General features: G+C 34.6%; 1 protein-coding gene across 2 annotated transcripts; it reads right to left on the reverse strand.

Moving 5' to 3' along the window:
- Positions 1-1,190: 1,190 nt before the first annotated feature.
- On the reverse strand, positions 1,191-15,021 carry LOC128989785 (neuronal membrane glycoprotein M6-a-like). Of its 2 annotated transcripts, XM_054411831.1 has the most exons (7): positions 14,700-15,021; positions 11,862-12,107; positions 9,902-10,061; positions 8,316-8,475; positions 7,644-7,794; positions 6,203-6,351; positions 1,191-4,535 (listed from the first exon to the last, which is right to left on the reverse strand). In XM_054411831.1, the coding sequence occupies exons 2-7, from the start codon at positions 12,025-12,027 to the stop codon at positions 4,413-4,415; spliced, it is 909 nt and encodes a 302-aa protein (XP_054267806.1). In that variant the 5' UTR covers positions 12,028-12,107; positions 14,700-15,021; the 3' UTR covers positions 1,191-4,412. The 2 variants fall into 2 exon arrangements, with proteins under 2 accessions (XP_054267806.1, XP_054267807.1); XM_054411832.1 differs by lacking the exon at positions 11,862-12,107 and having other exon boundaries at positions 14,700-15,020.
- Positions 15,022-24,620: the final 9,599 nt, after the last annotated feature.

Here is a 24,620-nt window from a genome sequence, read left to right on the forward strand (position 1 = left end):
TTTAGAAGAGGTGTGCTAGTTCATGAATAAAAATGCAAGATTACCCGTCAGCAAATGCATCTGCAAACTAAAATAAATTAATTGCCATTCCCTTAGTAAGAATAAACTTTCTAACAAGCATCACCAATCATTGCTACTGCTGGAAGCTATCCTGTAGCATATGTTGACATTAATTACTTAACTAATTACACAATGGATAATAACATCTATAATTACCTACTAAACAGTACAAAATTAGAAATAATAAAACACATTATGAGAGATCTCTGAAAACAATGAAGAATGGAAAATGAACAAGATATACTAAAGTAAGTATATCATACAATAAAACTCTGCTTTTCAGGCTTTCCGTAATCCTGCGTTTTAGTGATGGTCAAAACCAGAAATTTCAAATCTCAAAACCAAAACCGTAACTTAAAAAATCAAATCCCGAATCTCAAAACCTATCTCGAAACTTTTTTAGTTACCTGGTCAAGGTTGCCAAAAATACAGGTAATGATAGCATTTTCACTATGCGATCAAAACTGAAAGAGATTGACTTCTTATCCAGACATAATAACATAAATATGTGACTGATAGTGATAAACTTTAAACCCAAAACAACATTTTTTTATAAACAACTAACATTAAAATAAATGAAACTCCTGACACTAATATAAACGTGAATACAGTAGACCCCCTCTTAACCGACCCTAATGGGACCGGACCTAGGTCGGATGATTCAAAAGGTCGGATAAAACGGGCAATCCCTAAAATCATAACATAATAAAGTGCTATTCATTTGGAATTATATAATCATTATTTTGAAGTCATACTTGCATTATTTATAAAATAAACTACTCTTATCTCATTTTCCATATAGATAGAAATGTCACAAATAAACACAAAACACGGTTAAGTCAAATAGGCCTACTTTCAGTGAATATATTATAATACTAGGCAAGAGTCAATAAAATTCCTATTTTAATAACTTTAATACTGTAATGTATTAATTAATGCTTTCCAAATACATCGTAATACAGTAAAGAACCTTTTGTCGTCATTAAAGATACAAGCGACCATTTTGTTACAAGACAGGACGTTTATTTATAGCCTCTCACTGGAGGCTCCAATTATATTGTCTGTGCTCCAGGCACAAAAACTATCTTGACCTTGGAGTTGTTAACACCCCTTCCCTGCCCTCCCTACAAGTTGCGTTGTTTGTTTACTCCAGCGATAAGATAATCAGTTCTCAAAATCGTAACGCACTTTATGATGTTATAAATTTGCCGCACAGATAACAAATCAGATCAGATGTGCTCGAGCTACGAACGATGATGACAAACTGACAATAGGCTATGCTATATTTTTTGTGACCATCACAAAATAACTTATTGTTAGTCATATCCTGTGGAGATAAGCGTATGGTTCAGTTCTCATCACCCAGCATGGGAGCGGAAATGCCGAGATTCCTAGAAAGCGGCGGTTAAACCGAGCTACTCTAAAAGCAAGGTCGGTTAAAACAAACTGTATTATTTTACGATCAAAGGCGGATAATCCGATTATCGGTTAATACGAGGTCGGTTAAGAGGGGGTCTACTGTATTGGATTAATTAGAACATTTAGTGGTCAATATTTCTTTGTCTTTAATAAATATCAATATTAATTAAATTAAATTGTATAGAAATTAAATTGAATAAAGAATTTATTAAGTTGTAAGTTGTTCCTACTTCGTATATTTAAAATGACTTGTAGTTCAGTATACAATTTACTTGTTTCATTAGTGTTAATGGTGATCTGTTTGCTCCATAGCTACCAGCTTTTGTGTAACCAGTGTCACAAACAATAATAATGTATGAGACAACAGATGTCAGCAGTTTCAAAAATAAAAGTGCCAACATTTTCAATTTCGAAACCGAAACTTTTTTAAAGTTTTGATGGCTTTAAGTAGTGATGGTCAAATCCAGGAATATCGAATCCGAATCCTAAAAAATTGAATCTCGAGTACCAAAAATAATTACAAATGGGCTTATGGTGATATAAAAAACAATAATGGAATAGGCACCGTTTAAAATTAATACTACACTAACCATAAATGACTACTCTTTGCAATGAAAAGTTACTTAATTACTTTTGACACATGGTGAAAATAACAGACCACTAATTGGTTACACCTTTAACAGTTTAACCTAAATCGAACATTCCGTCGGTATACTTTATTTGGAGGGCAAATATTCATTATTGGTTATTCATGGTTGTTGTAGGTACACTTGTTAATTTTAAATTCGTTGATCAACGAATCGTATACTATGTTCATAAAATGGCAATGTCACAGTACTGTATATTACAACATCAATAACCTTTATGGTTATGCAATGTCACAGTATATATGCCTTTTAATTCTATCATTGACTATTGAATACTTAAGTTGTATTAATAGTCAAAGATTCTATTCTAAAAAAAAATTCTTGAATCTTGTTAATTGAATCTTGAATCCAAATCTTTTTGTAGGATTCGGTGGATTCGACACATCCCTAATTTTGAGATTTGGTCTGACACACCACTACTACGTTTGGTATTTCAACACTTGAAAAAACCTGAACAAAGATTAAGTGTTCAATGTAACTAAGAAATGGAATGAAAAATGAATGAAATATATGATATTTACAAAATAATGGAATTATGTTTATGCTCTTAGTTGGCTAAGGTGGATTACACACTGAAGTAACATAATAAACAGTCTTGTCCGAAACCAACCAATGACTTAATCTCTTATGTGGCATCGTCTGTCTCAGAAAACATTGAAACAGCACATACGGCATATCATGTGTGTGTTTATGCTATGCATCTCCATAGAATAATTCAGCTAAACCTTATAAATTCAATAAACACATTTCTTACATAGTGTTGAAATGATATTGTCATGTCAATTGCACATAGAAGACCATTGGCAAATGTTGAGCTTACAAATTTAAAAGTTTGTGCTAATATCCTCAATAACAACTTAATTATTTTTTATGTGTTTGGTCCAACATTGTTAAAAGAATCTACAGATATCAAGAAAGATAATTCCAGTTTCAAATGATATGGACCATACATCAGTTACTGTACTGTGGTGATAAGTTCAGCGAATTAATAGCTTGTAACCTTCCTTTAACTGAACCACTATTTTACCCTGACTTAAACATTTATAGAGAAGTTTTAAATTGTATACCTACTTATAAAAATAGAAAACTTTGACTCTTAACAGACTATAGAAAACTCATCTTAACTACTAGGACGGACAATTTTGTACATTAACTAACAGATTGGTAATGCCTTAACAATCTTTAGGTGAGAAAGCTAAGTGACGTAGCCTACAATACTGTTTTCAATACAATAATAACTATAAAGGCAATTCAAAAAGGCACAGACAATGCTACTATAACTAACTCTTCGGTGAATAGTAAGAAAAAGTCTATATGTCTATTACGTAAAGTTCAATATTATAGACTTGGAATGTCATCGTGAAAGACAATATAAGCACAACTATCTAACACTCGTCATATTGTTTCTGTCCTTACAAAACTATTAGTAAACAATATACACAAGAAATCTCCGGGTTGAACACTTTACACTTCGTTGTTGATGTAATGCACTTTTAAACCACAAAATAATTAAACTAGACATAAAAAGGTCAAACAAATTCCTTCAGTCGTTCAAAGAAAATACACTAGAAGTAGTTTACACAAATATACAAGAGCCAAGTGATAACAATTAATACTAAGAAGAATAGAAAATATAAAAACTATTTGGCTAGAAGCTAGAAAAAACCTATTTCAAGAGATTGGCAGCAGCATTAAAATTGTATATAGGTTAAATCATACTGTGCAATGGAACCAAGTTTGGAGCTATCAGAAATCTGAACATAAAAAAAATTCAAATATAGACTAATAGTAACCCTACTGTCAGCTCTGCTATTTTTGTTGTTTCTAGGTGTTAGGACGCATAATCTCAGGCAGTGTATTGTAATGTGTATTGTATTGTGTATTGTGTATTGTAATTTGAATGGTTGTGGAGACTAAGCTCCACAGTATAATTTGAACTAAACAATTAAATTACAGAATATGTTGGTCCTAAATAATTTTCTCAATTCATCCAATAAAATTGCACTAAATCCCCAAAAAGAGAAATAATAAACTGACAGAAATAATTTCATAATTTCAATAAGATTGCCGAACAACTTATTGATTTATTTATGTGCTTCAAGAGGAGCATATAATTTCCTACACAATTTCAGACCCAGTTATCCTAACACCATACAATCTAAAAATCCTTGCACAGAAAGCATTAATTATATCGCTGAGTTAAGGCTGCTGCCAAGCTGAAGGCAGTTATCGCGGAGGCCTGGAGACCCTGAAAGTGTCCACCCGGAAGATTTCTTGTGCTCGATCCTAGAATCGGTCCTTGGAGCCCATGTCCGGGTCTGCGAGGTATTGCAACTCTTGTAGTTCTTGCAGCTTCTCATGGTCCCGGATGTGTGCGTAGTTGGCTGCCAAACACATCAGGTAGTGGACCTAAACAGAAAATAGCTGTTCAGATATCCATTCAAAGAAAAGTTAAAATGTAACATCCTTAACCTAATGAAAGTCACAATGACCTACTAAAAAAAACCATATACTCCATATACTAAAACTGAAACCATATACTCCTTTTCTCTTTTGTCAACTGTGTCGTCTTCGTCTATGATCCATCTTTACTTCGTATGAATAGTTTCTTGCCAAATATTAACCCTACGTCGGTAGCACCAGCACCTAAATAATTACCAGAAGGGTAATCTAATTGATGTATCTAATTGATACAATTAAATTTACACATTGTTTTGATGTCTTTGCAATGATTGATTTGACTGTTATAATGTTTAAAAATATTCTATGACTATGTTGTATTTGGAATATTTTTGCTCGATCACTAACAGTGTCTTAATCATAATATTTCTTTGTTTAGACATGTTTTAAAAAAACATCCATGGTTGCACTGAATCAAAATGATACACACAAATTTTCATCAGGGAATGTCGCACTGTTCAAATTGATACAATAAAAAAACATGTCCCCTGGGGAAGGTCAAGTTCAGCACTGGCAGGTTCGGGATAGGGAAGGGGGAGTCCATTAGTGAGGGGATAGCAATCGGTGCACGCACGAAAAAAATGGCGGCCGAAAAGGTTATTGCTTATATCATAATGATACAGTGCGACCGACAAAAGGTTAAAAGTAAACAAATGCATGGTGCCATTCAATTGGCCAATGTCTACTCTTGTGTTATTCCTGTGACCTTATCCTAACCTAGGTTTGACCCCTACAAGCCTAATTGCCAAACTATCTTTTATCTAATAGCTAAAGTCATTGGGGTTTGGCAGGATCTGAATCTGTGACTATAAGACAAACTTTTCACACTCTAACCATTAGGCCCCTATTACACGAGGTAGCCTGGCGACGTCGCCAGCGACCAAACTGGCTACTCAGCTTGTCATGGGGCATTGATTGTTATGGATGTTATTACACGAGGGTAGCCAGCGACGCAGCCACACTTTGGCGACCGACTGGCTACCGAGCCCCGTCGCCACTGTGGTAGCCACTGGCTACCCATATTGGCGACGCTGCGTTGTAGCATATGGAGCTTATTACACTAGGTCGCCAGTATCACGTCGCCACTCGGTTAGTTCATATCACGGGGGTACTTGCACACTGTTGTGTTGCGTTCTGTTGTGTTGTGAGTGTGTGAATTGTTCACTTCAGTTGATAAAATGTCTATATCATCCTTTACGACTCGAAGAAACTGGATTGTGACATACAAAAATAATTTAAACATTTTTTATTGTCCGCACAGAGCTCATCAAAAAGGGTGTAATATAACCCTTTTGATTCTCTTGCACTAAGCATTGGATGAACGTACATTTTTCTCTTCCTTTGCCTCATTTTCTTCAGAAGTAACAGAAGGAGAAGATACTTATAATCACTCATTATTCACTGTAAACACCGCTCATAACAAGTACAAGTGCAAGACAAGCACTCACAACAACGGCGCCACGGCGGTAAAATTCTGGCTACTCAACTGGTTATAGGTTTGGTGGCCAGTGCGTCGCCAGCTACTGCCGCTGGCGACGTCGCCAGGCTACCTCGTGTAATAGGGGCCTTAAACTCATTAGTATCTGACTTCAACGCAAGACAACCAAGGAACTTACCAAACTGAGGATAACAAGGAGACAAGCTATGGTGGCAAATATGAACATCATTTCAGCCTTCTCTACGTAATCTTTGCAGAACAACTTGATCTCTTGAGCCTCACACACCTTCATGTCTTCTGCTCTCGTGTTGACAGGGAACACAAAGTCTAAAACAAGATGTCAATCTGTGATTTTTCATTATATGGTTGGATAATTTATTCAAAATGTTGCTAATGCCAATATTAGTTTTGACTCTCAGGTGTCAAAGAATGTCATGATTACTTCATCAGAAGGTTTCGACTGACAATAGTACATAGGATCTAGGTCTGAAGATGACTTCTTGAAAGTTGAAACTAGATGTGCATGTGGCATTAGAAAAATGTCGAATTACATCAAAGTAGGTATTTACACCAATTAATATATTCAAAATCATCCACAGGCTAACAACAAAAATGAGAATAGGCTAATCCATGTGAGAAGTCTAGGATCTACTTGTAAATAAATATTTAGGTTTCAAACCTTTGTACATGCAACCAAAGTCACCAAAATCACTTGCAAGTTCCAGGTATTTGCAGAGCTGTAAATGTGTCACAAACGATGCCAGTAAGGTTAGGAGCCTCATTTCGGTGTACACGCGAACCACGGAGCTATATGCAAAAACGGCCCTTACTTAATATATGACCCTCGTCTAATGATGATTGTTTTTACCGAAGACTAAAACCAGGTAACGCCACTTCATATTGAGGGATCCTCAACCACAATGTTTGTGGATGACACTACTTTTCTAACTGTACATTCAAATTACAATAGTCTTAAGATAGCTGTAGATAAAACAATGGAGAAAGCTGGTTATGGTTTGGTGCTAATAACCTAGTTCTCAATGTAGAAATAACACAACATCTTATTTGCCTAACAAAAAATAAGAATATAGGGTGTGAGGTAGTGAAAAATGAGGCTGTAAAAATTCTAAGGTGTGCTTATTGACAGTGATCTATAATTGTCAGTGATGACAGTTATGTCTGTAAGAAGTTGTCTAGAGTTTTAAACTTGTTAAATAATTTAAAAACTGTTGTACCTGATCAATATGTTAGAGTAGCCTATTTTGCTTTTTTAAATATATTTTAAGTTATGGTTTGAATCTCTGGGGGAACAGTAGTTGTATTGAAGATGTTTTGTTAATGCAGAAGAAAGCCTTGCGAATAATAGGTAACTAGATCTCCATTTAAGGCTCCATTGTAGGTCTTTATTTACCAGCACTAAGATATTAACTGTAATTAATCTGTATATATTTGTATGTTTAGTTGATGTAAAAAGTAATTTAAGTAATTTAGTTGTTAAAAGGGATTGTCATGCGCATGACACAAGACATAACTCTTTGCTCCAATGGCAATAAAGAGATTTGATTTGATTTGAATGCGTTCCCCCCGCCCCACTATATCACTAGTTAAAGTACACTTACCAAACTGTGTGAAGTCTATACACTGATGTTCCTCCCTCACTCGATGTGATGTACAAAGGCCAAAGAACATTGTGAACATGGTCGTTAGAATGAGCAGGAAACAGAAGATTAAGATCCACACCAGTTGCAGTACATAGCTCAACCCCAGGAACTGCAAAACACAATCTTGAATAGTCTTAGGTCAGTTATCATGGGTGTCTCAAAGAATATGATACAGAGGAGAGTATATCCTAACAATTTGCTACTGGGCCCTGTTCAAATATTCAAAAATTGTACTAAAGAGTCTCATGTTGTGTACGATTGGATCAATTTAAAGAAATAAAACGTAATAAACTCAAAATATATCTAACAACAGATACAACTAGATATAATGCATTGGTCAATAACTGCAATGTACAATAAGGCTACTTAGGAAAAAACAAAAACATGAATATTAGAAAGAAAACTTTGATTTTTATTTTGGAAAAGTAATTTTGAAGTAACAAAAATTCAAATGCTTTGAAGAACTAGCTTCCATTTAAAGTCAATGGCTGCAAATTGGTGGTCATCTGTCATAAACTTTCAGTCATCCAACCTTTGCAGTCGTCTTCCACAATCAAAATATTGCACAATTATCGTCCAGAAATAAAACCGGAAACCAGTGACTAAATAAATACAATATCTAAAACCTACCACAGCGCAAGATATTCTACCGCTAACTCTGGCAGTCCAGGCGCGGTAGACTCGTACCCTGGTAGCGCCCGTGGCGAGGAACCCAACGAACAGTATCATCAGACCCAGGGCAGCCATGCAACCTCCCAGGATTACAAATATCATCCTCAGTGCGTCCAACCTGCAAAACAATTAAGTAACAATAAACTAGATACAGCCTAAAGTAGAGGCAGCCTTATCCACCCACTGATATTTCAAAATAACATTACAGTTATAGAACGGAGTCAGCAGTCTACATAGCAATGTTGGATGATTCAAATTCATACATGATAATTTTTTGAGTACAGTAAAACCTCATTCATCCACACTAGGTCAGATGAATGAAAGTCCGAATTCATTCAAATAGATTTAATTTTGTTCAAGAAAAGGCTCTAGGGCAGGATTTTTAACTAGGCCTATGATAAAGACATGAAATCTTTTGTGCCCTGGGGGACTTTATCAAGTGTAAACAAAGATTGTCAACCATTTTGTTAACTTCCTGTGTCTACACTTGGCAAAGTTCCCCAGTGGATGCAATGTTGTGTTTTTATCTAACCTATGTGTGTTCTATGACCTGAACTTCTTCTAAGGTTTAAGCTGACTTTTTGTTTATTATACAATAGCCTTGACTTAATACTGTAAAAATAAAGCAGTATCATGTGTGCCTCAACTACATAATGAAAGGCCATTTACAGAAAAAAGATGAAATTCTGAATAAAAAAGTGAAATACGGAAGCACTGCATACTAAGCTGCGAAACCGTGCAGTTTACATCGGTCCATGTGTAAGTTAGCTGTATTACTTTTTACAAACTGCTTGTTTTTTTCTAACAACACTTTTTAATAGAAACAGATAACATGTCTTCATTTTTAATAGAAACAGATAACATGTCTTGATTGTTTGGTAGATTGTGAGTCTCTTTTTTTTCCCTAGGACGCTAGGCACGAGCCTGGGATTGTTTTTCACATTACTTCAGGCTAGACCTAGGGGTTGCGGCATTATAACTTAGATAAAATCCATTGGTGAATTGGCGGGGATCGAACCCGAGACCTCAGGGACTGAAGTCCCGCGCTCTGGCTCTAACCACTACGCCAGCTCGCTCCCAGATTGTGAGTCTAACACATAATAATGTGCAATTTTGCAACACATCAATACATGTTTGTCCTACAAACTTTGATGTTCAAATTGTTTGAAATTTTTGACAAGAATCCAAATCCATGTTAGCCTATATGAGAGGGGTGTTGCGGACATTTCCTATAGTTATAAACAAATGTTCATGACGTTTTGGGATCTGGAATCCAATGACCTCAGGTGATAAACCAAAAATGAAATTCAAACAGAACAGTGATCAGACCTTTTCCGTTAATTCACTACTACTAGTCCACTAGTGGAATGTAGTTAGGTTAGGTTAGGTTTTTCTAACTCTATACTAACCTAACCAAAGTTTAATTCACTACCTACCACTTCTATTTCTAATATACAGCTCTAAAAACCAGTGGTAGTGAGTTAACTGAAAAGGTCCCAGAGATCTAGATAGTTTAACACACAAACACTAGAATGACTTCTCACCAAGCAAATCTCATATGGAACACTTCGTCGAGCATAAGCTTGCTGAGCGTGATTCCTCGGTGCATGGTGCCGCAGAAAATCCCGACGCCCACCATGCACATGATGGTGGCGATGAGGGTGGCATACGGAATCCTGGTGAGGCAGTCATCCCACCTTTGGCCTGAAACCACCACATAACCATCAATCATCACATAATCTACGTTTGCATCAGGTAGAACTGAGGTACTTATACATAAAATGCTAGTGAAAAAACAGACACCTCTCATAAAACTTAAGGCCTCTACTTTCACTCGGTAAAGAGTAAAGGGAACTAATTGGGAGAGAATATAATTACTAAATATGTGCTGCAATTTGAGGGACGAGCTTTAATGGGTTTACAAGTGAGGTCAGATAAGAGTACAACATTATCTGTGGCGGGACCGTCAGGTATGATCAGTTGCTGAGTCGTCCAAAGAAGCGAGTGATTTTCCCTGCTACAGTAAAACACTGTAGGGGGTCACAGTCATATCTTGTTAAGGCTACTGTCACCAGAATTTCTAGCTGCGGTTGCATAACTGGTGACCAGTTACAATCACAATAGCTCGGCAAAAATTATTTTGTAGTGATTATAATTTGAATCATAGACCTATGCACATATTTTTCTTTTTCTTTTCTTTTTCAGGTCACTTTTATCCATGTTTTCAGGTCCTGTCTGAGCTGTTGGAAATAATATAAGACTAAAATACTTATGTAATTCACAAACAATATGTTTCTTCAGGACATGTTTCAGTGTTTCTGAATAAACATATAATTTGAACTGTTGTGTAATTTTTGCGGCTAATTCTATAATCTTACATTATAGGTTCCAAATCATACTGTGATTTAAGCATAAGTTATTTATTGTGTTTCTAATATCGAGTAGTCTACTGAATAAAATATATATACTCTTTTATCAATGAATATTCAAAAGGGGTGTTTGTCATGGCGACAAAGACACCCAAGGTGGCCAAACCAGGCAAAAATTTCAACCTTTCAGTTGATTTTTTTTAACCATACCAGTAAATAGAGTTTCAAGATGTTATATTCTATTCTCAAAATCGTGTCATTGATTATGGAAATAAGTAAGAATCCATGAACGTTTTTGCATACTTGCATCGACACCTCTGTATATACTGCATATTTCCTATATATAGACATGAAAACCGTTGTAAGTGAGTGTGTAAGGGATAGACTTGTCGTCTAGTGTAGCCAATGCTGTAAGATAACGCGGGGAGCGTATTTGTCACCGCAACCACAAAATGTCTCGGACACGTTTATTTTTCTGTTGCCGGTGGTCGCTGGTTGCTCAGTGTGGCCTTAGCCTTTGTTTCAATAAAGTAAAAACATGTGAGTGAAATTCTAGGAATGTGTTTCTCAGAATAGTGATATGAACAAGACTAGGCCTACCAACACCCAGTTTTTATTTACAAGGTTTTTTTACAAAATAAAATGTCACAGGCAAACTCTGCAAGTGCCTGCTTTAGGTTAATGACCTTTTTAGCAAACAAAACCCTTGCATTTTGTTATACAAACCTCGTTAGTGACAATAAATTAAATACCTATTTACAATGGGTTATCACTACCACATCCACAAAATACATGCAACTACCATTCAATAAAAAAATCAAAAGAGAAAGAGTTTTTTACCACAAATAATGTTCACAAATCCACCAACAAAATACTTACAGTCAAGACCTTAAATTTGTCTCCTTCCAAGAAGTAAAAAACCATTAAAGTCGGATTTATTCTAGAGTTAAAACTCATGAGTGTAGTGGGTTTCATAACAATTTTACTAACTTTGTACAGTGTGCTTCTGAGTCGGCCGAAAAAAAACCCAACAAACTTGTAAATATCTTTAGATAGATTTAGAGAAGTACCCTAAGCCCTGTAAGTAAAACAAACCCCCAGTTTTCTTTAAGTTACTGTGTTTTTAATAACTTACCACAGGTTTTAGTATCTTGTATGCGATATGGATAATGTAATGAATGCTCTGAAAATCTTCCGATGCTTTCATGAGAATAGCCATATCTAGGTTGACGCAAAGGAGAAGTGGCTGATGGTTCCATTTCCACTTCTTCCAAAGAACTTGATCTTCTTGATCTACCCATGAATAATTATTGATGTCCGAAAATTATAAGTTCCGAAGACACTCACATGAAGTTATGTAGAAAGTTCCTCATATTTCATTCTAAATAAAAAATTAAATTCAGGTTTAGATTAATAAAGAAGTTTACGTTTGGAAGAAAAGTAGTATGATAAGTGTTAAGGATGATGTTAAGTAAAGGGTCCTCAATCTAATCCATTTTGAAATAAGCACATAGTATGTTATCTTTAAAGGCAAATTTCATTGATAAATGATACAGCATTGAATGCACATTGGACGGGTACAATTCGGATCCCCTACTCCATCAGAAGAGTTTTTGATTAGTTCTGTGAAAAGTGTTTTATCATTAACTGTGGATCGCAAACAAACCATATCATCAAAAAGAATCATTAAATCATTAATATTTTACTGGCCTGGAAAAATAAAAATGTGACAGTGTCCACTGGGTTCATCAAATTAATCAGGAACATGAGGAAGTGGGCATTTTTTACATTGTTTCAGAACTTTAGAACGACTAGCAAAAGTTTTAAAGTATTTCCCGTGTCAACAAGTGAAATTAAAATTTCAGGGTCACTGCACAAAAGTAAAAAAAACTTTAATTTAGCCTCCTTACCTAGGTACTGTAGGCCTACAGAAATTAAAAAAATTTAGATCAGGGAAAAGTAGTGTTAAAATAAGCGGAGACTGAATGGAAAGGCAATTCATATTAGGAGAAATAACTATCCTAACACCTTTTGAAGTTAAATGATTGAAGATACATTAGACTGAGCTTAAAGCAGCAATTTATTAATTTGACAGCTTTGCTATATTTCCCCACCAATTTAACAGCATAGCTTAAACCCCAAAGGTCGCTTGGATAATTAATTTACTAAAGGAACGAAACAAGTTTAAAAAAAACTAAGATGGCTAAGACTAAGATGGATAACTTAGACAGATATAAAATTTATTCATACATAAGTTTTAAGTAGGCTAACTGTAATAATACAAAACAAAAAACATTCAGGAACCTACGGGTAATTAGGCCAAGGGCCTACTAGGTTATTAAACACTTAAAAACAACTGTAGGCTACTACCAATATTATACAGGGTGATTCAAAAAGGACTTTACAACTTTGAAAATTCATATAAATCTTATTAAACAAGGTACAGAGCTGATTTTGGTGTTGTTTTAAAGGAAAACACTTCAAGTTTTTTTACCTTAAACTAAAGATGTTCTATGTGACTTCCGTTGGATTTGGGGAAAATAATTATTTAGGTATGAAAAAATAGTGAAAACCGTTTAAAGTTTGAGAGAAATTTACAACATTTTTGAAAGTAGGGCGTTTATTGACGGTGAAGGAGTGCGATACACCCACTTTTAGATGTGCTAGGGAGTTGAAATTTCGCACACTTGTAGTTCTTGGTCCCAAACTACCCATAAAATTCCAAAAAGTCGCATTTTCAAATTTCAACCCCCCCCAAAAATCCAAAATGGCGGACCTCTGAAAACAACAAAACACGTTTTTTTCAAACGGCTATAGCTCGAAAACGGTAAGAGCTAGAAACGATTTGAGGACAAAACGTAGGTTCAGAATTAAATATCCTACAAGACACTTATTATGCGTTTTTCGAAAATCGCAGTCCTTTACCGTCAAAAAACGCCATACTTTAAAAATTTTGTAAATTTCTCTCAAATTTTTAACGGTTTTCACTATTTTTTCATACCTAAATAATTATTTTCCCCAAATCCAAAGGAAGTCACATGGAACATCTTTAGTTTAAGGTAAAAAACTTGAAGTGTTTTCCTTTAAAACAACACCAAAACCAGCTCTGTACCTTGTTTAATAAGATTTATATGAATTCTCAAAGTTGTAAAGTCCTTTTTGAATCACCCTGTATAATACCAATTATTATTATACCCATCAATCAAACCATATAAGTTTACTCACTACTCTATGCTCTAAAAAAAAGTCTGTGAAAATAGCATAGACCTAGCCTACTGTACTTGCCTGTGTTTGAAACGATAGAGAAATATTGGTTTTTGGTTATCAATTTAAATCGATACATTTATGTTCGATAGAACAATGAAGTCGGATATCATAGTTAACAGAACTACACCACACCTATCACTAAGTTGGTTTACCTATTTCTAGTTCGCTTCACGGAGTCGGATTTAAACATTTTTTCCATTTCCCCTCTGTGAAATACCTCTTATTACTAGCATAGCTAGGTTTTAAATTTGGATCTACCGATACAACGTAGTCAGTTAGGCATATGGGGCTTAGATATGCATATCTATTAAGTTATAGGCTCAGATAGGCCTTAAGCTAAACCACTTTTAACTTGTTAGCAAACCACAAAGACATCCCATTTTTGGAGAGCACTAAGATTATTTTACTGTGTTTGAATACTAGCTTAGTGTACCTATATAAAAGTATAGGTCTAGGTCTACTGGTGTAACTTGTCCGCTAAACCTTGTCAATTGTATAGAAAGAAATAGTTAGGCCTATCCTTGTGTAGTGAAAAAGCAATGAGTGACGAGTGCAATAAATAAGCAAAAACTACTATGTTTTTATTTACATCAGTTAATAGCATTGGATGATTAAAAAAAGCACACACAGCCTACATAAAGCTTGGGATGCAGTGTTCATAAGCAACATGCTGAAGCTAGTGTTTTAACCTAAAATTCCTACTTACCCATATTGTACTAGTTTATTTGAAGCACCAGAAAACTTGGTATGTTTCTGATTATTATGATGAAATAAATTGAATTCAATGATTCAAATTCGATTCCAAGAAGGCATCGCGAATCATCCTGGATTGCTAACAAAGAAAAGGTGGATGAATAGAAGATTCCACCAGGATAGAAGGGCAAGACAATTCAATTATTATAATATAAGCTAATAAAAATCACAACACGATCAACTTAAATCAAACAATACAAGTGCGTGATTAAATTAAGCAAAAATATTTTAACCCAAATTAAACAAATTAACAACTGGAACTGACAGAAGAAGACGACAGTGACGTCTCGATCTGTAAGTAAACATTTAAGCCTCTGAGATTTCATTTCTATGCCAAGCCCAACTTGTATGACGGTAGTGTACACGGCGCGGCATACTATATAAAGCACGTAACAAATTTAGGAATGTAATTACCTTCTTTGTCTGAAATGGTTACAATTTTGGCATCATTGACTTTAAATGGTCAAAGTATAAGTGTAAATTTATGTAAAGTGTAAGTATTAATTTGTCTGACATGGTCGACATACTTTAACAGAATATGGCACTAGTCTAAACAACACTTTAAAAAATGAGCTGTCAAGAAACAATGTTAAGTTATCTTTTAGGACCTCTAACAAATTGTCATCCATCCTAAAAGAAAACCCTCTTCTGACAAAACTGAGCTAACAGGTGTTTACAAAATTAATTGTGACACCTGTCCTAGTTTGTATATAGGTCAAACTGCGCGCTCTTTCAAAGCCCGTTTCAAAGAACACCTTCCGAAGAAATCCACCCAGAAAAATAATTCTGCTTTTGCTGAGCACCTAATAACGAACAACCATTCATATACATCAATAGAAAATAATTTAGAAATTTTACAAATTCACAGAACTAAAGGCAAACACTTAATCTTAATAGAAGAATTTGAGATCTACAAAGCTGGCAAGAAAAATCCCCAACACATTTTGAACGAAAAAGCATCTTTTGAAAGCAATTTATTATATGAAACAGCAGTCGGCATTGAAAGAATGATAACAACACGGAAAGGACCTGATAAGAGCTGGAAGAAGGGGAGGGAGATGACAGATGGACAAAACGAAGACGGCATTGACGACAGTCTGGACTTGTAACTCAATGTGCAGTGTGCACATACCGTCCGCTGCGCAGTCAATTTGTGGCCACACGTGTTTTTGTAAAAATGTGTTTAAGTAGGTATTTAACTGTTCTTCGTTTTGTATTTATTGACTTTATGACAACCTCTTCGGAGTAATTAAGTGTCCATTCAACGCCTGATGATGACCCCTTTGATGGGTTGAAACCGGTCGCCTTTCATCGGTGACTTTTTGATCACACTGACGGATTATAAGGTATTTTAACCTCTAGTAATAAGGTCAAAGTATACTTATTATCTCTGACCCCTTTAACATTGGAACTAATAATGGCATATGGTTTATGTACATTCAGTCCGGGCCGGTGAGAGCAGTCACGGGCCCCGTAGCTGAGCAATCCCGGGCCCTCTATTTTACTGTTTTAGTGTCCAGCTGCCTCCGTGCCGTTTTGTTACACATATAAAAAATGCATGATGGTTTGATTAATTCTCGTGCTCACAGTTGCAACTTTATTCCATTCAAAAATTACTAAGTGAACTGGCTAACCTTGCTAAATTTTTTTACTGTAGCAGTACAGAAAAGATTTTACATTTGATCGGCCTAAGTCCCTTTCAGAGCCCAGGGCCTCGGTGCTCTGCCCCCCTGTCCCACCCTCTACCCGGCCCAGCATTCAGTCGTCCAGTGGTCCAGTTCAAATTCAGTCAAATTATTAATTGGTTCTATAGTCTGTGGTAGTGGTAGCACTTAAACTTAAGCAATATCATAAAAGTGTATCTTATTTTTGTTAAATTTAATTGCATACTTTTACGTTTTACATTACAGAGTTGTTACTATTTCTGTGATCAAATGTCTATGGTTTTTAATGCAAACTAGGGGAAACCCGTCGAAATCGACGGTTACTCTTGAGGTTTTATGTAACTTCAGCTAACTGCGATGATAGAGTGAAAATATTATTAATCCAGTCTGACTGGGTTACTGTCCTATTTTACCATAATATGTGGCCATGTCTATTGCAAGATTGTTTTGCTTAAGGACAATAAAGGATTTCTGATTTCTGATTTTCTGACTGGGGCAATATAATCTCTCTACGGAATGTTAGGTGTAGTGGAATATACTTGAAGTGAAGTTGGCTTTTATTCTTGAACTGTTAGGGGCCTCCTCATTTTTATGGTAGTGCAGCTTCATTGGCAACAAATAATGCGAATGACATACTAAGAGCACAATAAAATTCTTCTGCAGATGGATTTTCTGTTGGAGAAATATAAGCCGAATTATAAATGTCACAATGCGAGTTTGAGCATTTTGTAACTATATTATATGGGCAAGTTACATAGATTTTTTAGGTTGTTGCTCAATGCACTAAGAATATATATTTTAGAGATAAATTAAATGGTTTTTGTTGCTGAGTAGCGCTAGTAAACATGCACAACCCTTTTCGTTAGTCGAATAACATTCAAAGGCTCTCTAAGAGTTCAAGTTCTTATTTGTATATACATATCTATATTACGTTTTCACTAAGCTTAATGAATACATCGAAGTAACCTCTCTGAAAAGTCTGCAGTATATTGCAGTTTTCCAGCTTAATGACTTTCTAAATCATGCACAAATTTCTACATAAATATTGTAAAATGTTTTATCCAGTTGCTGTAAACCACTATTAATTTAACAAAATATGGATACGGCTCAAATGGGCACCGTGCCCTTCTGCACTTGTATTATTTTGTATTGTATTACACAAGCGAAGAATTTTCCAATGATTGAAACATGTATGACAATAATCTCATGAACCTATGATGATCTGTCTAGAATAATATGATAAAATATAGGGAAAAGGTGTGAAAAAGGCAGACACCAACCCGTAAAATAGATATAGTTCAATAAGAAACAATTGTAGGAGTTATTGTGATAAAAGGATTTTCCACTGATTTCGTAATGGAACTTTATGTTGCAACACAAATGATACAGAGGAAAATCAATTTTAAAATCAGAAAATAACATTGCAAATACTTCTTTTGGACAATTCAGTAACTCCTAATAAATGTGTGTTGTTTAAAACACAATTTTAAAATTAACAGCTGTTTTATTAAAAAGTATTATCCACATGACCAAAATGTAAACAAATATGTGGAGGGATCTTTAAAGGCGTCTGGGGCAGAGCCCTAAGCGAATTTACTTCGTTTTTATTTTGATAACTCATCTACAGACCAAGACCGTTCTTTGGACACCTCTACCAAGTTTCTACGCCCAGCCGTTCTCTCAAATTAGTGGAGACAAAGTTTCCAATTCAATATTTAGACTAGTCTACCTGTTGCTCGAATTCGAGCAATTGCGAAGCATTACAGGCGACTCAAAGATTATGGAAATACGCACAATCTACACAACAGTTAGATATAATCAAAATCTTTTGTAAATATCTTATCTTTTTTCAAAAAGCTGATCTTGTTTTTTTAGTGTTTCTACAAATTTTTCCCTCTCATAGCCGCATTATGTTGTCAATGATAACGATTATAAATGAAAAAAAAAACATTATTTCTATTTATTCTACTTGGTTGTGTTCTATGACTTTTTCTATGTTTCCATTGTTTGCAAATCGGTTATTTCAATGATTGCTCATGAAATGTAGAACAGTGTTAATTCAGTTTTATTTTTAGCCTATATCAAATTGTCCAGGATTTCTCGCTCTTTTCCATTATAATAATTACACCAACCCAGGTTTTGTCTGTATAATTTAATTTAATTTAGTAATTTCTGTATATTGAAAAATATACAGATGCAATATGCCAACGAATATCACCTACGTACAATCTCCAAGAAGTGGTAAAAAAGGCAGAAACCAACCCATACAATAGATATAAGTTAACTCCAAAAGAAATAATTTTAAGAGTTACTGTGATATTAGGATTTTCCACTGATTTGGTAATAGAACATTATATTGCAAAACATGACACGATGCAGAAGAAAATCCATTTTAAAACCAGAAAAACCCATTGCAAATACTGTACTTCATTTGGACAAATTCAATTAAATCACAACGAGTTGTTAGCCCGTCCTACGTACGGGAATTCAGTAGTCAGTTAAAACCGTGTACAATTCAGATCAGGCAGTTTACACATATGAAGACAAAGTTTCTTGCAGTTTTAATGTGAAAAATCATCTTCTAAACAAATGTTGTGTGACCAAAATGTTTTTATTCCATCATATTATACCTATACGATATGCATTTTAAATCCGATAATTTTACAATAAAACAGCAATTCTGCAATTTTTACGATGTGAAAAGCGTTGAAGTGAGATTTGCAGCCGATTCGCACAGACGCACACTGATTATAAGTAGCCTACAGTAGAGAGAGTAATAGTCATTTGAGAAGTGTATAGACCTAGGCAACGATACCACCTTCCATAGCATACCTGCCTCTTCCATAATTATTATCACCACAATACAACTACTATACACAATTTCCAGTAGGTCTGAATAGAAACAACCTAAAATAAAACGATAATATCCAATAAAATTCACAGTACACATAGTTTAACTTTGGTGTCCTAACATCAAAACTAATCGTCACGCCTATCCTATATATCAATTTCACTGCATTAATTGCTAAATAAATAAGCGTAAACAAAGAAAAGTAAAAACAATAACAGTTTGTTTTGAAACAGCTGTTTGGTTCAAATAACATTCATTTGAAAAAAAGAACTGGTCACATGTAGCAGGAATATAAAAAGTAAACACGCTAGTAAAGCTAATGTTGTAATTTTCAATGTTTATTGTATATAGGTACCGTTATCAGTTCTATCCTTGATAATTACCTAGTCTAATTGAATGAATGTACATCGTAAATGCATATTAGTTAATTTAAACTAATATTCATAAAAGTCATATTTTCAGTTGTGGTTACGATTTCATAAAAGGATGGTTTGTCTAATTGCAGTATCCTAGGTCAATGTTGACGTTGTGTTCAATCTATGTCATCCATCTGTTTATCTTTGTATAAAACCCGGCTGAGGTTGTGGTGGTATTTTAAAATCGTGATTCCTGATTATTCTTGATATTCTTTATATGACATCAATATTTCCGGGCCTAATCCAAACAAAGTTAAAGCAGACAAACATTAATTGTAAACAAAAAGCTACCATGAAGAATTAAAACATGTAAACATTGTAATTTTTCTAATCTTTCCTTGAAAAGTGTAGCAGTAAAATAATTTGCTTTTATTCCTTTTTTTATTAAGACTCGTGTACAGAGCCTCGATTTGTACAGTGGTGAATTTTGGTTAAAACTGTGTTATAATTATCTCTACTAATCTTACTTATTTCCTATAATCAATGACAAAATAAGAGTAAATAAAATAACCTCATAGTTCCATAGTTTATATTTAACCAGCTGTCAGTTAAAACAAATTATATTGCTCTAAAACAAATCGAAGAAATCAAAGATTGCTTTAAAAAATAATTTGAACATCCTAGTATTTTACTATGTATATTTAACTAATCTGTCATCCTCTTACAGAAGAAATGAACGTATCAATGATTAGCATTACACATAGTATAAATAAGTCAACCCTAAGTATGTCTTTACATTTTTATCCAAATGTTGAATTTGTGACACAAAAGCTGAATGTTTACAGCTGTTATGTTAAGCAAATTATTTTATGCCAAAAGCTAGTTTAGAATCTTAGCGTCGGCTGCTAGACTTTTTCAAAATTAAAACTAAATTTCTAAAAAAACTGGGGCCCTAAACTAAAATTATGGCTTCGACATTCCCTAGTTCTCAAAATTGTCTTTCTTTCAACACAAAAATCATGAAAATCCGTCGAGTGGTTGATTCAGAATCGTGAAATAAAAAAACACTGTTTCGTTTTAATATTATAGATTTAAATATTAACAGCTGTTTCATTAAAAAGTAGTGTAGAATTATGCAAATGGTCGTGATATAAACAAATCTGAAGAGGCAACTTTAAAGGCTTCTGGGACAGAGCCCGAAGGGAATTTACCTCGTTCCTCTTTTGATGGCTCATCTACAGACCAAGACCTATCTTTAGAGACCCCTACCAAGTTTTTACGCCCAGCCGTTCTCTCAAATTAGCTGTGACAAAAACCCCGTTTTCCTCCATAAGAATAACATGGGATGGGAATTCAAAGGCCACTGGGGCAGAGCCCCAAGGGAATTCACCATGTCTCTCTTTTGATGGCTCATCTACAGACCAAGACCTTTCTTTAGACACCTCTACCGAGTTTCTACGCCCAGCCGTTCTCTCAAAATAGCTGTGACAAAGAAAAACAGTTTCAAATTAATATATAGATTCCCCCATGTTTCTTATGTGAGAAAACCCAACTTTGATAGAAGATCCTGACCAAACTAATAAAGATATCAAAAAACGAAAAACACTTTGAAAAACTACAGATCAGAGCAATTTTTTTGACAAAAATGAGCGAGGAGTTCTGTTCACGAAAATCGGCTTAGCGTATTATATATATAGATGTTTTTCGAAAGTTATAACATGTCTTTTTACTATTATATTGTTTTAAGTATTAAACCGAATTAACCACAGCCAAGCAAGGCTCAATCCCCCGGTACAAACTGAATTAAGTAATCAAGTACAATGTACAATAGTATGTTATTAAAATTATATGAGAACCTACTGACATTATGGTTCTTGTTGTTGTTCTAATTAAAATTTACATCAATGCTAGCAGTCTAGCCAAATCCACGCGACATTAAATTTTTATAGCTGTTGTTAATTACTTCAAATTAATAATACCGTGCCATAAACACATTGGCACGAATGTAGTCTGTGTCATTACAATCATAAGAAATATTTATCTTAGCATCTCAATGCGTTTATGTATCATACGAAAGTTAAAAATTAAAAAAATATTGTTTTGAAACATACCAGTTCTAGTAGTAGGCATATCATTGACTATATGGTAGATGTACCTGTTTATAGTGACTTGAGTAATTCAAGAGATCGATGTACTACCTGTAATCAGGTAGTACATCAATCCCTTGACTAATGTGAGGACAAATGCCATCAATAGCGTATGATGCAATAATTCTACATTAAGTACGTCAAGATATTTCAGAATTCAATTTTTCGAATGAAAAACTGTTTGTATTCTGAATGTTAACATGACTCTTCCATAAATATGTGCTTAACATCTATTGTTCAGTAAACTTCAATATTCTATATTAAATTCTCTTTGCTCTTTGTTTACAACTCTTTTCCCAGCAATATGTGCCGTAATTCTATTTATTTCTGGAGTGTGGGAACTGTTTATGATGATTATATTAAGGTATCTGGAATCCTAAAATGCTATGGGAAGGGAGGGAAACAGGTCCGCTGAGTAGGGAGTGCTGAAGGAAGTAGTAAAGGCGAGCAGTGTGGATTTTGGGAATTGATTTATGTATCTGCAATACTAAGACTACTTTCATAATAAACTAATAAATTTCCCCGAGCAAAGCTCGGTCTCCAGGTACTGTAAATAAATCAGTGTCTTGTTCTCCTGTAACCTTAAAAGTTGTGTCTAATTTTTCCTCTCATATATTCTATATTTCTCATACATAAACATTTTACCTCCTGGTCCTTCACAATCTTTATCATTACTCTCTATCTAATTTATTCTCTTCTCATCACTCTCTAAATAATATTTTATTCCCATAATAATACAATTCTCTGTCTCTCTGAACAAATCATGTACTGTACATATATTTCGGTCTCTTGCTATTTTGAAACTCTTGGAAGCCTACAGGATGTAACTGTAATGAACAGTTATTTTATTTTAAAAGTTAAATTCAAAAGCTATTCTGTAACTGTACGAAATCCGGACATTGTGTGCGTGACAGACCTGTCTCTTGTTCTACAGGTTTTAAATGTTTTTTTATCGCGTTTCGTGTGTTTGTAAAGTTTGACGACGCCAAATCTGGTGCATATAGTCTACACATCTGATGATGGCATTTTGATGCCGAAACGGCTGTAATGGAAACTACAGAGCTGTGATGAGGTAATTATGTTATTAGGCCTAGGCCTATAGTAAAGTCATGAATTCAGCTCAGGGGCTAAATCATGTCTATTGATATTTTAATATTGTGTTGTGTAGATTACCTATTTCTTGAAGTGCGATGGACAATTTAAGCTTGACAAATGACAAGCTGTTTGATAGTTGATTTCCTAAGCTTAGACCACAACATCCCGGGGCCAGATTACAGTAAGGCCAATATCCGACCAGCGGATGTTGACTCAATGACTGTATCAATCACTAAACTCCCCTCATCTCCAAACCACAATAAGTAAGCTTGACAAGCTGTTAGATAGTTGATTTCCTAAGCTTAGACCACAACATCCCGGGGCCAGATTACAGTAAGGCCAATATCCGACCAGCGGATGTTGACTCAATGACTGTATCAATCACTAAACTCCCCTCATCTCCAAACCACAATAAGTAAGCTTGACAAGCTGTTAGATAGTTGATTTCCTAAGCTTAGACCACAACATCCCGGGACCAGATTACAGTAAGGCCAATATCCGACCAGGGGATGTTGACTCAATGGCTGTCTCAATCACTACACTCACCTCATCTCCAAGCCACAACAAAATATTGTAGAGAAACGGATAATAATTTGTTTTGTCATCAACAACTGGATTAGGGATTTAGGTTTATATTTATTATTTTCCATCCACCAAATTAAATATATGTTTAATAACTCAAATATAATTCTAACTACCCCTACTCATTTTAGTCTCAGTTTTTAAAGCAAAATTAGGTGTGGTAACTTATGTATCCTAGGAGTAATATTTTTTCCCTATCAATCTCTTACCGTACTGAATTTTCTCTTTTTTATCTGTGTTTAATTTTATTACCAAAACAGTAGTTTTTTAAATACTTATTTATGTCATTCATGTAACAGAAGATCATTCTCATGTTAGTGCCAGGGGTTGAAAAAGAAAAACTGTTTATTTATCACATACCCTGAGCAATAACCCTTTAATTTAAATTCACGCATCATTTTCCTGCGACTTACAAAATTCTCCAAGTATTTTTTTTTATAATGTGTATTGAATACATCTATTTAAATCATTTTGTACATTTTAGGCTTTATGAAACTTGTTGTAAGAGTAAGATTTATCGTTGATGTCCACATCACCAAAACATATTCACTACCGGTATTTAAAAATGTAAAGTAGAAAATACAGATTTGAAATTAGACGCCTACCCTTTAACCGTTTGAATTCCCTCTGGTAACCGAGCTCATCAAGCTGTTTGTTTTAATCCATAAAAAACGGAATAAAAAACAGTTTTTTATAAGCGTCAAATAATCTTCATAGAACTTATTTATCTTTGTTTAGGTGTTAAGAAATCTTTAACTAAATAGGATTTTTAAATTTATCTAGCGGTTTCAAAATTGTACAAAACCAGATATAATAATGACCTAAACGTTTGCTTGTCTTCGCTAGATGCTTGGGGGTAGCAAGGTTACTCTGCTTGTAATTTAGAATTTCAATATTTTAACGGAAGTAACAAAACACTGATTTCTGTAATAGTTTCATAAGAATTGTGATCAATAGTGTTAAATTAAAACCCGGTGAGAAGGAAACCGCTCTACAAGTATTTCATGCAATGTGGTTATTATTAAGTCTATGTACACATATTATACGAGGAACAGCTGTAAACCTCTTCTGGGAATAGATCGGATGTGTTCCTTGTAAACAAACCGTATGAAACGTTGTTTGCAGGCAGAGCAATTGTTGCCATTGATTTTTATTGCAAAACAAACTGGTTAAAATCGT

Source organism: Macrosteles quadrilineatus, unplaced genomic scaffold (assembly GCF_028750875.1).
Source record: "Macrosteles quadrilineatus isolate MER2022 unplaced genomic scaffold, UCM_ALF_1.0 Scaffold_3__2_contigs__length_128488019, whole genome shotgun sequence".
NCBI lineage: Eukaryota > Metazoa > Arthropoda > Insecta > Hemiptera > Cicadellidae > Macrosteles > Macrosteles quadrilineatus.

Bases quoted from the DNA above. Each gene is read 5' to 3' on its own strand.
- LOC128989785 (XM_054411831.1), bottom strand. From the start codon at position 12,027: ATGGGTAGATCAAGAAGATCAAGTTCTTTGGAAGAAGTGGAAATGGAA. The intron at 7,795-8,315 runs GTAGGTTTTAGA...TGTGTTTTGCAG, and splicing joins GTAGAATATCTTGCGCTGTG to TTCCTGGGGTTGAGCTATGT. The intron at 4,536-6,202 runs GTAAGTTCCTTG...TTTTCTGTTTAG, and splicing joins TCCTTGTTATCCTCAGTTTG to GTCCACTACCTGATGTGTTT.